The sequence below is a fragment of the Silurus aristotelis genome (genome assembly GCF_946808225.1).
Source record: "Silurus aristotelis genome assembly, chromosome: 16".
Classification (NCBI taxonomy): domain Eukaryota; kingdom Metazoa; phylum Chordata; class Actinopteri; order Siluriformes; family Siluridae; genus Silurus; species Silurus aristotelis.
Genome location: NC_139589.1, coordinates 13,482,234 through 13,497,577, shown reverse-complemented (window position 1 = coordinate 13,497,577; position 15,344 = coordinate 13,482,234). Strand labels below are relative to the sequence as shown.

Sequence of the window (15,344 nt, the reverse complement as noted above, 5' to 3'; positions counted from 1 at the left end):
GATCAGAGATGCAGCCAAGAGGCCCATGATCACTCTGGATGAACTGCAGAGATCTACAGCTGAGGTGGGAGACTCTGTCCATAAGACAACAATCAGTCGTATACTGCACAAATCTGGCCATTATGGAAGAGTGGCAAGAAGAAAGCCATTTTTTTAAAGATATCCATAAAAAGTGTCGTTTAAAGTTTGACACAAGCCACCTGGGAGACACACCAAACATGTGGAAGAAGGTGCTCTGGTCAGATGAAACCAAAATCCAACTTTTTGGCAACAATGCAAAACGTTATGTTTGGCGTAAAAGCAACACAGCTCATCACCCTGAACACACCATCCCCACTGTCAAACATGGTGGTGGCAGCATCATGGTTTGGGCCTGCTTTTCTTCAGCAGGGACAGGGAAGATGGTTCAAATTGATGGGAAGATGGATGGAGCCAAATACAGGACCATTCTGGAAGAAAACCTGATGGAGTCTGCAAAAGACCTGAGACTGGGACGGAGATTTGTCTTCCAACAAGACAATGATCCAAAACATAAAACAAAATCTACAATGGAATGGTTCACAAATAAACATATCCAGGTGTTAGAATGGCCAAGTCAAAGTCCAGACCTGAATCCAATCGAGAATCGGTGGAAAGAACTGAAAACTGCTGTTCACAAATGCTCTCCATCCAACCTCACTGAGCTCGAGCTGTTTTGCAAGGAGGAATGGGCAAAAATTTCAGTCTCTTGATGTGCAAAACTGATAGAGACATACCCCAAGCGACTTACAGCTGTAATCGCAGCAAAAGGTGGCGCTACAAAGTATTAACTTAAGGGGGCTGAATAATTTTGCACGCCCAATTTTTCAGTTTTTTATTTGTTAAAAAAGTTTGAAATATCCAATAAATTTCGTTTTACTTCATGATTGTGTCCCACTTGTTGTTGATTCTTCACAAAAAATTACAGTTTCATATATTTATGTTTGAAGCCTAAATTGTGGCAAAAGGTTGCAAAGTTCAAGGGGGCCGAATACTTTTGCAAGGCACTGTATATATATATATATATATATATATATATATATATATATATATATATATATATATATATATATATATATATATATATATAACACAAGTTTAAATGTAACTTAGACTCTGGATCACTAAAAGGAATTTCTACTGTTAAAACTCTCCTGTTTATCCTAAGAATGACAATCAATCCAGTGCTCTGACTGTCTGACCTTTTGACTTTTCTTACACTCTGAATTTTAGGTGAAATGCATAACAATAGCATACCTGATCCATATAATCACACCTGAGTAGACTTGCACATCCCAAACCTGTGCTTATGCCACCACCCGTTAGTGGCTCATTTAATCTGCCTTCACTTTAAAGTCAGCCATGCTTGCTGTATCAGCATTCTGTACTGGCATTTTATCTGAAAGGTAAACATCTCCCAATACTACTAGTACCTCTTCAAAGGACAGGGTTCACTGCTTTAACTGCTTTAACTGCTGGTACTTTAAAAGCATGGAATTGCTCTCAAATTATTTTCTCCTTCCTGAAAGGGAAGTCATCCATCATGACATATCTAAGTAACTAACTCCCTAAGGGGTTAACTGGCTAAACAAGGTACTGCTTAATTTTTTTGGAGGCTTAAGAGGCAACAATGTCTTGCCTCTGAACCCTTTCAAACTAACAAAAGTTCTTAAAACTTGTTCAGGTCAAAGCGCATACCACATACAGTATACTATAAAGTGCAAAAGTGTAAAGTGCATCTTTATTGGACAAAATGAAGCAAGCAAACTATCAATGCATATTGTGTTTTAATTTTCACAGATTTCTCCTCATTATTATAAATACAAAAGTCATACAATTTCATGGTCCATTTTAAGGTCAGATCTAGAGATTAAGTAGATCATGACAGAAAAAAAAAAATAAATATATATATATATATATATATATATATATATATATATATATATATATATATATATATATATATATATATTTTTTTTTTATTATTTTTTATTTATTTTTAATTTTTTTATATTCATTTTAATACAAGATTCCTCCTTTATATGGGATCAATCAGAATTTTGTCTTCAAATAGGATATGCCCACATGTTACTTTAACCCTCTTGGAATTCCTTTTTATTTATTAAAAAAAAAAATTTAAACCATAAAGGAACACAGACTTTTGCAGTAAGTTGTATACTGAAAAAGCTGTATGGTGTGTAGCTTTGCATTACACTCCCAGTTTAATGTCTGTGTGGAAATTTTGTATTTTTTCCCATGTCTTTGAAGAATTTATTTGGGTTCTCTGCTTTTCTTCCAAAATATGATTACAAAAAAAGCTGTTGGCCATCAGCTTTAGCTAAAGTTTTTTTTACAGTACTTGTTTATTTTACAAAAGTATCATCATTTAGCTACAGTATAACCAATATTTGATTTGAAAAATCGAGACAGACTTAACAGCTAATGTAACAGTTGGACCTTTTTACTTTAGTTTGTATGTACAATTTGAAGCTGAACTATTTGAATTCTAAAATATTTCCTTATTTGAATGTTGTCTACCACATGATATCTTTACATGTTTTTTTTTTTTACTTGAGTAAAAATGACAATACTTTTGCCATCTTTGTTAGTGTTATTATTTTTATTATAAACACTTTTGTGACAAGAGACTGGTATTCAAATATTGATGTTTATAATATTTTCAAATGAATGAGCGTAATCTTAGGGAACACAGCATGCTATTTCTCATGCACTGTGTGGTATTTGGTATGTGAGAAGCTAAAAGATTTCAATATGAAGTGAACTGTAAAGCAGTCTTGTGACTCTCTGTGGGAGGCCCATCTGTGGTAGAAAGCAGCCAGACGGCAGTATGCTGGTGTATTCCTGCCTTCACCACGTCCTGGCACATAGTGCCTTATTATTTCTTTGTTCGGAAGCACATGTAATTAGATGAAACCTCTATACAAACATCCTCAACCTGGAGATAAATGCTAATGTCCAAAACAAGAACAACATGTTGAATATTTGATACCATTTTCCATTGTGAAGCTGCCACTTAAGTATTTTGTTTAGAGTGGAGACTTATGTTCTATATATCTCTGCTGTTACAGGAAAATGTAGAACCTAAACAAGATGCTGGATAAGCGGATTTTAAAGATCCCTGAATTGATTACCTGTTTTACTAAAAAAAACAATAAAGCTTAATAATCAGCCAAATCATACACAATGTGGACAAAATAACAAAATACATGTTCCTTCCAGTTGATCTATGAGACCCAAATCTGTTCCAGCATGACATTGCCTAAAGTGCACAAAGCAAACTACATGAAGATAAGGTTTACCTGTTTTTTGAGTGGAAGATCTTTACTGGCCTGCTACAGAACTCTGAGATCAGCCCTATTGAACACATCTAGGATGAAATCTTCATGACTGTACATTTGATTTGTGTAGTATATTCATATTTGTAATTAAAACAATAAAAAATTGTTTTATTATTTTATTAAAACAGCCACTAAAATGTCCCCTTCCTAAAGGTCTCAGCATACTTAATATTGAGGTGACATCTATGAGAGTTGCACGGAAATCATTCAACTTCTTGGGTTTGCAACCATACATAGTCTGTGGCTTTATACTGGCAATCACATGCCTGGTCATCTAACATGTTCGTCTGCAGAATTAGCTCAGCTACCATATGTGAGACACGCATCGTGAGACACGCTCTACTATCGCATAAAAATGTTTGTGAAAGCTAAATATCGTCCCTGCATAAAGTGTGCTGAGGCCTTTATACCTTATTCCAAATCTGTTAGCCCAATAGTGTCTATCAGTTCGTGCCATGTGTTAACAGTGTTCTAATTCCTGTTGCTCAGTAACAGTCGCCTTCCCACCTAACTGCCACCTTTCTATTTTTACACACATACCAAAGGATTTTATTGGTCGTTATTTTGTTCAAAACTAAAGTCTGACATTACACATTGCAAACAGATTCTTAGTAATTAATATGTACTTAAACACACACATTTATTTCATGAGAACTGGTTAATGTAGCACATGTTTAAATAATTAAAACCTTTATTGATTTTGGTAGGTATGTATTTTCCAGATTCCAAGTAATTACTGAATTAAGAATACATTACATCACTGTTTTACATCTCAAACTCTATGCAAGAAACTGACTAAATGATTAGTTCATTTCCACTGTTGTGTATAGAGGACTGCTAGTGGATTAATCAGTGAGTAGGATTACACTATTATCAAAGCACTAATTGATTAAGTAAATTAGTCATACATTTCTCCTGCAGAGCTACTATAATTCTATGACTCTTGTGTAAATAACTGCTGCTTAATTACATATCACATCAACATGAATTCTAAATAGCAACGCCTGACCTTTCTCCACCATCTCTTAATCCACCATCACAGTGTCTAAAATGGAAATGTCTAAATGAGTTATTGTTGGTCTCTTCAGAGGAGCACGGGGTTGGTGTGTGGTTTTTATTTAGCCAGTCAAGGTCTCATGACAGAAATGAACAATAACCTACAAAGGCATAAGGCTTTAATGATAAACAAATATTCTGCATTAAATTACTTTTAAAGGTTTTGTAATATTTTTTAAAGTTCACTTTTTAACATTTTAGTAATAAGTAATACATTTGTAATACATGTCCGTTAGAAAGAAAAGAATACTGTTAGTACATGTGTAAAAAATCAATATAGAACAAAACAGTAACGATAAACTTGTGCTCTGTCTAAAATTGTTTTATTTATTTCTAATTAGGATAATAATGATGCTGACATTATTATTATTATTCATTCATCATTCATTTTCTCCCGCTTATCCGTAATTCGGGTCGCGGGGGCAGCAGTCTAAGCAGACCCCCGCCTTCGACTGTTGCCCAATCCTCACAGCACCGTCTCTTACGGTCCCTCCTGCAGGTGGTGAGCCCACGGGAAGGCGGCCCCATGTCACTCCGACGTCACGGACCTTGATATTTCCCTCGTAAGAGACCCCCGGAGCATAGAGGGTTAAGGGCCTTGCTCAAGGGCCCAAGAGTGGCAGCTTGGTGATACCGGGGCTTGAACCCCAGACCTTCCGATCGGCAACCCAGCGCCTTAACCGCTGGAGCCACCACTCCCCCTTATTATTATTATTATTATTATTATTATTATTATTATTATTATTATTATTATTATTATTATTATTATTATTATTATTATAATAAGTCTATGGCAGTGAAAAATGTGCAGACACTGTTGTAAAGATACAACAAGTAGAAGGTTATAAGGCTATGGCATTGAAAAAAGTTGAATAAACAAGTACACTAAATATATGTATAAGTAAATGTGAAATATTAGGCAGGATGTACAGTAAGGTGTATATATATATATATATATATATATATATATATATATATGTACATAAATAAGATAGTAGTGCAGATGTATGTAAGGCACAATATAAGGGGTATAAAAATTACAGTATGCAATATGTAAATTATATGTACAACTGTACAGAAGTTATATACAGTGTTTATACAGTGATGTAACGGTGTAGTGTAGAGTTCAGTAGGGTGATGGTGGATGGAAAAAAGCTGTCCCTGAACCTGCTGGTTCTGGTGTGTATGTTCCTGTGTCCTGTATTCCTGTTCCTGTATTGATGGAAGAAGGTTAAACAGTATGTGTCCGGGATGTGAAGAGTCCTTGATGATGTTAGTAGTAGTGGTAGAAATGGTTGTAGTATTTAATTGTTTTGATTAATTAACCCAGTCGGTTATTGATAGTTTCTATCTTTACACTTTGACCCTCTGATAAAAACAGCTGACCCCGTGTTCCTTTGAGCAGACCTACTGTACAATAGCTCATCAAGACATTTTCATTTTATATACTGCACAGGTAGTGCAGTAGATTATGATATTTTAGGTAGTAGATCTTCAGGCAGAAGATTAACTATTGAAAAATAATGGTGATGTAAGCAGTGAAGTATCAGTAGTTATTTTGTATCGCTTAATATCAATATCTAATATTCTGCTTGATTAGTGTTACAGAATACTTACAGCTTACTATATATAGAATAAAATACAATGTATCGCAACTACAACTAACAACTACTAGTTTTATTAGCATGTTGTAGTTCAGTCAAGTGTCAATAATTACATCCAAATAAAGTCTGAAGTCTCTAAGCTGCTAATTTGAAATATACTACATTTATTGTGTTTCTGTAAAACTCTGGTTCAGTGTGAGAAATAAATAGCACTTCTCTTTTTTTTTTTTCCCTTTTTTTTTTTTTTTAGAACGAAGCAACCTCAGCTTGCCCATGCTTCCTAATTGGCTCCAGCTTCCCAAGTTCACAGATTTTCTGAGGTTATATAAAAGAACTCAACATGAAGCAAAATCTGCAAAAAATAAGCAAAAGCAAATGAACAGACTTTTTCCGCTGTGATGATATTTATAATGAGATTATTACGACTTTCTGGAAATAGTTCTCATTTAATATTTAATATTGTGTTAATCTATTTGCAAACAATATTGTTTGTATATTTCTTTAAAATTATGGCCAAGAACGAACAAATATATTTGCAAATTTTACAAAAGTATTTCATGCTTGACAAAAAAAAAAAAAATTATTTCAGCTAAGGGGGAGTGGTGGCTCCAGCGGTTAAGGCGCTGGGTTGCAGATCGGAAGGTCTGGGGTTCAAGCCCCGGTATCGCCAAGCTGCCACTCTTGGGCCCTTGAGCAAGGCCCTTAACCCTCTATGCTCCGGGGGTCCCTTACGAGGGAAATATCAAGGTCCGTGACGTCGGAGTGACGTGGGGCCGCCTTCCCGTGGGCTCACCACCTGCAGGAGGGACCGTAAGGGACGGTGCTGTGAGGATTGGGCAGCAGTCGAAGGCGGGGGCCTGCTTAGACTGCTGCCCCCGCGACCCGAATTACGGATAAGCGGAAGAAAATGAATGAATGAATGAATATTTCAGCTTATCTAAAATTAGCTCTGGTACACTGTATTACAACATATTATACATATTTCCTTTAAAATTACATTAAATTCATTCTTATTACTGTTGGTTCATGCTTTTATTTATTATAACTGATAACTAAACAGAATTATAACAGAAATATACAGATTTATTTAAGAAACTTCTACATCATGGTAAAGGTTAGAATTTCACATTATCTGTGTTACATTGATTTAGTTTATTTTCTGAGCCTCCCAGTATTCACGCTTAATACCACCACAGTCTGCCCCGTTTAGATGCAGTGTGCTTGTTCTGTCTAATGTTGGCTGTGTAACTGACCACCTGTTGTTCTGCCAAAGGGCTTTTTTGAGTTTAATTCATCTTAATTAACAGATGCTAATCTCATCCAAGGCAACCCCTGTTGTGGGGATAACGAGCTTGTGATCTAACGAACCCCATGGTTCTTGGCTAACCTACTCAATCACATTGCAAAAGAGTATAAAACCACCGGAGAAAGCAGGTGAATTAAACAAAGCAGAAGACGGGATCGCTCAGCAGGCTTTAAAGGCATGGCAGTATGGGGCACTAATTAAAGTACAGTCCTCCCTAGCCAAACCACAACATAATACACTCGGTCTGACAAACTACTGTAACACAATCACACACTTAGTAGTAGCGCTGTGCTAAGCACTCCCTTTTGTTTGTGACATATTGCTGTCATCTTTATCATGCAGTGTTGAATGTGAAATAGATTTAAAGCAATGTATTTGATCTTACAAGCTAAATTGAACATAATGCAGAAGTGTCCTAAGAAACTAACTCCTTAAGCTACCTTTTTTTGTGCTAAACAGTTTGCTAATGTGCTTTAATCTGGTACTCTATACACTTTACTTACTTACTTTACTTACTGGTTTCTGCTTTGCTTGCACTAGAGGTTCATGGAACTGTTTGCATATTTGCATTCTCACCTGCTTCTGCAAAAAGATGAATTTGACGGAAGGAAGCAGTATGTTAGATTTGACCCCCCACCTTTCAGACTTATTAACAATCAGCACAGGCACAGTTTTCTCTCATTACTGCTGTACTAGTTTTATATAAATGACAACACCATAATACAGAGTTACATCAAAATCATCAGGTACATGGATGACACAACTGTAATGGGCACCCATAAGTAATCATATAGCAATGGTTTGTCAATAACAGCATTGAGCCTAAAGCTGCCAAAATGGTTGAAATATTGGTTGACTTGTGCAAGGATCCTTTTGCCTGTCAGCCTCAGAGTAATGCTCAGATGAGTCTGTGTTTGAGTCATTCTGAATTTTAGGGGCTACCATCACCAACTGAAATGGGCCAACAACCCAGCATCCATCTTCATGAAAGCACAGCAAAGGCTGTTCTTTGTTTAATAACTCAGGAAGTAATCTGTCTCAACACATGGTCCTAAAAAAAAAAACATTTTACTTAGCCACTATTGAATGTTTCTTTCTACCGCCATAACAGTCTAAATCCTCTACATCTGGAAGACCAGACTGCAGCAAGTAATCCTCTTGATAAAGAAGATAACTGTCCGTACTCTTTTAGGGCAAAGATATGGGCAGTAATAAATGCTGCTGACACCAAGCATACAACCACCTCTTTGTCAACATGCTATTGCTGAGGCTCTAAATGTCCATCATCTCCTTAACTGCACGTCACCTTTATAGATTCTCTCCAGACAGTATTTAGTTACTCAACTAAATCAACCTCGAACTGAAACACCTCTTACTGACATTGTGCCTCATCTCTCTTGAACAATCTGCACTGACTGATCCTGCTGCACTGTTTGTTTGTTCCTCTGATTGTTGAAGTTGATGCACTGTCTGTTTATGTACTGTATAAATGTTGCACACTGGCACAAACCCAAAACCAATTCCTGTAACACAACTCGTGCATTAAGGAGTTTCTGATTCTGAACCCCCCCTGCCCACTCCTGCACTTATTATTGTTTGTGTCTGCCTGTAATGCTTTTCTGGGAAACTTCCAAATTTTCACCTTGACACAGCTTAGCTGTTTCTTAAAATATTAAGAAATGCATCATTACAGCATCATGATTTTGACCAGGACAAAGAAGTTACTGATAAATTAGTGAAACAGGTAAATGTGCCACGTAGCACTGTGAAAGCACTAAAAACCCTCTTCTGTTAATGAATGTGGGATTTGTCCCATGAGCTTTATATCAGAATGACCTCTCTCTCCTTATGAAACTAAAAAGCAAGTAGGAATTTTTTTTAGTCCTGCAGTCTAGCAGTCTGAAAGCTGTCCTGAAGATCTCTGGAGACTGATTGTTAAAATGACAATAGCGTATTGTATTTGCTTCTGCACATAGCAAATACAAAAGTGTATTGAATGTGCTTAAATGTCTATAAGCACAAACAGAGATGGGTTAAATTCCTTATGTACAATAGTGTACTCTGAAAATAAAACAATTCCGATACAGATGTTTTGCATCAGAATTTATAGCCCCTGTGGTGTTTTAAAGCTCTCCAATACCACATGGTCACACTGCTGTTTAACCTGATAGTTCACTGTATATATATTTGCTGTGGCTTAACTGTGTCTCACTGCCTTATAGACATGTCTCAGAAGCAGATGACCTCTTCCATAGCTGTGACAGGAGCTGTTATGGGAGCTGTGCTGGCGCTATTCCTCATCATCATCTTCACCGTTGTCCTTTTTAATGCCCGCAAGGCACATACACATACACATGCTGACAAAATGTAAGTGTACTTTTTCATAGCTTTCATATGTTACATTTAAGTTCATTTATCTGAAATGTTTTACCAAACAACATATAGTACAATACTGCATAAACACTTAGAATATCACTTAGAAATCATGGAGGGGTCTGAAATTGTCATCGTAGGTGCATGTCCACTGTGAGAGACATAATCTAAAAAAAAAAAATCCAGAAATCACAATGTATTATTTATTTTTTTATTTCACATGTGTTAATTCATAGTTTTGATGCCTTCAGTGTGACTCTACAATTGTCATAGTCATGAAAATAAAGAAGACTCTTTGAATGAGAAGGTGTGTCCAAACTTTTGGTCTGTACTGTATATATATATATATATATATATATATATATATATATATATATATATATATATATATATATATATATATATATATATATATACACACAAATCATGTTGAACTAAAATGACGGACAGATAGAATGTACAAAAGCAAACACAGGAACCGGGAATGTCAAGCTTCTCTAACTGAAGACCAGTTCCTGCTTTAATACTGTGTCTGGTTAATACTGTATCATTACTGGTAACACTGTAAGTGTGTGTGTGTGTGTGTGTGTGTGTGTGTGTGTGTGTGTGTGTGTGTGTGTGTGTGTGTGTGTGGTGTAATGCTGTAGCATGAGTCAGCAGACTTTCTGTACTCGGATGTGCATTATGGGGCAGGTGGCGCTGTATGGGCACTTAACTGCTGAATTATTGAAAACACTGTGCTTTCTCAGCCATTTACTGACTGTCCTTTGAACCCAGACTGACAGATTACAGCTCACTATTACTGCTAGAAGTATAGGAACTCTGTCTTCAGATAAAGTGCACACCCTGAAAAGGTTTGTGTAGGAGGTGACAATTACTCCATACCAGTTGTTTATAGATTTACAAAAGAAATATGGTGTCTAACATCCTCTTAGGAATCTTGTGACAATAGCTCATGTTTGCCAGCTAGCTCGCACTGACATTAAAAAACATGACATTTTAGGAATACCGCATTCTTTAAAAATCCTGCTGTGTTAGCAAAGAATAAATAATTGTCAATATGAGATATAAGAATTCCTGTAAAATTATTTAGATAGCATTGGATGACCATGAAAAGCATGCAAGTGTATTTTAGTTGGGTTGAGGTCTGTACTTATTTGGCCAAGCAGAAATTTTGCCTTACATTTGACTCTAGAATACTTTGGAATACAGAGGAGTTCATGATCCACTCGATGACAGTAAGGTGCCCAGGTCATGTGGCTGCAAAACAAACACAAATCTTTCCCCCTACCACTGTGCATTACTGTTGCTATGAGGTGTTTGTGCCTGTACTGTATGCTGTGCTTCATTTTATTCTCATGTACCCAGAGTAAATTGTTCCAGAAGTTTTGTGGTTTGTTCATGCTGCCATGTTCTTTTTTAGAGAGAAGAGACCTTCTCCTGGCAACCTTTCCAAATAAACCATACTTCTTTAGTCTTTTTTTAATTGTAATGTCATGAACTTTTAAATGCTAACTGAGGCCTGTAGACCCTGAGATAACCTTTAAAATGTTTTAAACTAGCTGTATAACCCTTTTCAGATTGATTGGCAGCAACAATTGCTTCTCTAAAATCATCGCTTCTTGGCATTGTGTGTACACACACCTGAATGTTCCAGATTAGTAACGTTCTACAACTTCTGCTTTTTAAAGGTGGTTACACTGATGATCTATAAATAGTATTTAATTAGCTGCACCTGGCTACTACTTAGCCTTTTAATTCATATAAAAGCAATAACGGTATACTTTGTATTTCAAACATAGTTTTTCCATTTTGATTTTTGGAATATACACAATGACATTGTGTAATATGACGTTTTTTTGTTCATCTGAGATTGTTTTTTTTAAATGTATAATTTCTCTCCACAGAGATCCCTCAGATGTTTGTTCAGTACATTTTCATTTCAAGACTGGATGATTGCAATAACAACAAAAAAACAAACAAACAAAAAAAAAACAGGAACACTGGAACAGACAAAGGCAAAAATAAACCAGAGCCTGTTTACCCCACTCTGTACATTATACTTTCCTGGCACTTTATTAAGTACCAAGAACAGGACATATCTTTTCACTAAGCCCTTGAATTAGCTCATTATACTAATATAGTATTATAAAACAACCTAGCCTTATGTTTCACACTGCACTCCCCTCTCTTAGACTACTACTCTTAGACCTGGCATAGTAAACTCACATGAGGGTGTGTTTTTGATATAGACTGCAAACATTTTTGTAAGTCACTCTGGGCATTTATAAGCTGTATACCAAAGTAACCTTGCATTACAATTATATTAAAGCTCTAATGCAAATCTTAAAGAGCAAACTTAACATGTCTTGCTTGTTCATCAACATTTGAGAACAAATGCATTTATGAAGTGATGAATTATTTCCCTGTGAACTGTATGCTTGCTCAGTAAATGAATGACAAAGTTTAAAATATAACCATGACAAGGCACATTAGTTATTTAGCTAAAAAAAATAAAGTATTCTCTACTAATTCGATAAGTTGTTATGAATTATTCAGTACAGAATGTATGACAGTTTTTCAGGTCACTTTCAGAATATCATTACTGTACAGTGGAACCCGGTTATCTCGCCCTCGGTTACCTCGACAACCCTATTAAGTCGACGTTTTTGAAGTGGAACCGCCAAATTCTCACTTTTTCTAAGCATTTTTTATCGGTTATGTCGACTTTTTTATGTCGCCAAACCCTGATATATCGAGCACAAGGGGGGGGGGGATTTGCGATCATCGGTTACCTCGATGCTTTTTGGCGACCCCCTAGGACATCGACATAACCAGGTTCCACTGTATATGCATTACACTTCACCTGTTGTCCTGTAAAAAATGAAGGCCTTCATGCTGCAGTGCATCTCTGTAGCCTCATCCTTGATTAGCTACACAGACTCTAATCGGTTTCATTCGGTCAATAACCTCTAAAGGCCATAAACCCAGTCAAGCCTATAAGAGCCAGCTGACCATTGTTCTAACACAATACAGAAACTAGAAGGAAATTTGTATCTGGCCTAAAGAAAACCCTAAAAATTAATTGTCTCTTGAATTCGCTTTTACTTTAAATACAGAAGTTGACTTCTGCTAGTGCAACATATTTAGGGTCAAGAAAGTTTGGCCTATTAGAGCTTTAAAAGGGGACCTGGCAGTTTTCTTTGGCTTTGACATGCTGCACTTGTCTCTATCTTGCTACTGTGAAAGAGAATTCAAAAGTCAGCCCACAGATGTCTTATCTACATCATGTTGGTGGTCTGATGGTTCCCACACTGTCTACAGAGCAAAATGTCAAGAATTTGTCAATATGGCTTAAAATTATCTCAGAAATCCTGTCAGGTCAGCTTGTTTTAGCATGTATTAGCAATGATTAGAAATGACGATTGTTAAAATTAGAAATATTTATGAAGATGACAGCTTAATCCCATCTATTTAGATTTGAATTACCAGTGAAGAATATCAATATTTATACGAGAATTAGCTTTTATTAAGTAGCATTAGCAAAAAACATCATAAACATTTCTGAATATAAGTCTTGAACATTTGTAAATATGATATTTTGTAACAAATGAAATTATATGCTTAGGAAATTTAACATCCAGTTATTTTGCCAGTTAACTTTTGGTGGAAAGCTTGTTATCAGATTGCAGCACCGAAGACTATGTACCTTAACTGTGTTACGGTGCAAATTATTAACAATTAGTAATTTTGACTTATGACCCATTTATTACATTTATAAATATAATGTCAAGTAAGCTTATGCTGGTTGACTAGTTAAACATTAAACATTAAAATCTTTTCAGAAATTAGTTTTTTGGTTAAGAAAAAATATTATCTGCGATAATATATGTGTATACAGTAAGTGATTTTCACCCTGCGTCGTTTGTGGCATTAGGATGCATGGACCAGCATGCAGCACTACAGACTTCTGTATTCCCCTGTTTGTAATCATGTGCCATGTGTGTTTGAGTTATAGTTTATGTAATGTCTCAACACCAGCCCATCACCGGTCCTTGTTTTTATGTGTTGTCTTGTTTATTGCTGTCTCCACTTCCTTGTTTAATTTATGTGTGTATATATTACTGTGTGTTTTTGCCTGGTCTTTGTGAAGTAATATGTTTAGTTCCTTTTGTTTACAAGTTGTTTTGTTTCATGTTTCTACTTTCATGTGTTTCATTTTTTCATCTTGTTTTGGTTTTCTCATTTCTTGCTCTTGTTTTGCTTCATTTATGTTGTTTGCCAAACGCCCTAACCCATTGACTGTTTTGATTTTGCCTACCATTTTGGATTTTTGCCTGATTATATAATTGAATGTTCTTATTCAGCAAATGCAAATTCCGCTATTGTGTATTTGCAATAGATGACAGATAACATCATGGATGCAGCAGGTGATAACAGAGAGGTGCTCAACTCATTTCCTACATTGGGCTTTCCTGCCAGCTCCAGCACTGATGTATTGGATTTGATGGATTTTCAGGCCACCATAGAGCTACCTATTGCAGTGACAAAATGTATTTATAAAACCTAGCATATCACAAGATTCAATTTCATGGTCCTGTTGTCCACACTCTTGGCTCAGTTTGCCAGTAGACAGAAATCCTGATCGCTTTAAGTTCCAGAGACATATGCACAGCCAAGTCCAAGCCTGAGGCTGGCAGGATGGCCTCTCCAGACAAAAACCATCCAGGGGCCAAGGAGTTGGCCCTCATGTTCAACTCATGGCAAGCAGCCTCCCAAGTCCTGTTCCAGTCAGGGGTCCACAGGGCAGCCCATTAAGTCAAACTCACACATGGAGGAAGTACCAGTAATGTTCACACCAAATCAGGTTCAAGCATTAGGCTGACAACATGCCCCCCCCAAGTCATGCTCCTACAATATATGAGGTCCACAGTGTGGATACCTCAGCGTGCAAGCTGGCTTTGTTGTAGACACTATAGGAGGAGTGCTTGTGGGGGTGGATGTCAAATGTTCTTTCCTCGCTCTCTGTTCATCTCAGTATAAAGCTCATCAAGGTGCAGCGCTATGGACTTCTGAGTTCCCCTGTTTATCACGTTCCATGTTCGTTCAGGTAATGTCTCCACCCCTGTCTTGTCATTTGTCCTTGGGTGTATGTGTTGCCTTGTTCACCTCTGTCTCCATTTCTTTGTTTTGTTCATGTGTATGTATGTATATATATATATATATATATATATATATATATATATATATATATATATATATATATATATATATATATATATATATATATATATATATATACCCCATATATTTGTGCATTGTCTTTGTAAACTAAAGTAGTCAGTTTCCTGTCGTTTGCCAAGCCATTTTGTTCCAGGTCATTTGTTTCATGTTTTTAAACGTTGATCCTGTTATTACCCAGTTTGTACATTTACAAAACATGACAGTATCCTTAAAATGCTGTACCTTCAGATTTAGACTCAGGGCATTAAAAAAATAATTGGTGGAATTAGTAGAGAAAAGCATAGTTGCTATTATTTCCATTTATGGACATTGAGCAAAACACTAGCGTTTTTATATAAGAGCTCAAAACCTTAAATAAGAAGTATGTGCTTCACAAGCTGTTTC

General features: G+C 36.2%; 1 protein-coding gene across 1 annotated transcript in view; it reads left to right on the top strand.

Moving 5' to 3' along the window:
- LOC310739377 (uncharacterized protein) overlaps positions 1–15,344 on the top strand; it is a 32,245-nt gene that overhangs the window by 5,514 nt on the left and 11,387 nt on the right. The window contains exon 2 of the mRNA XM_083565303.1: positions 9,566–9,710. Within this exon, the coding sequence (XP_083421429.1) occupies positions 9,566–9,710 (145 nt within the window). The remainder of the gene's footprint in view (positions 1–9,565; positions 9,711–15,344) is intronic.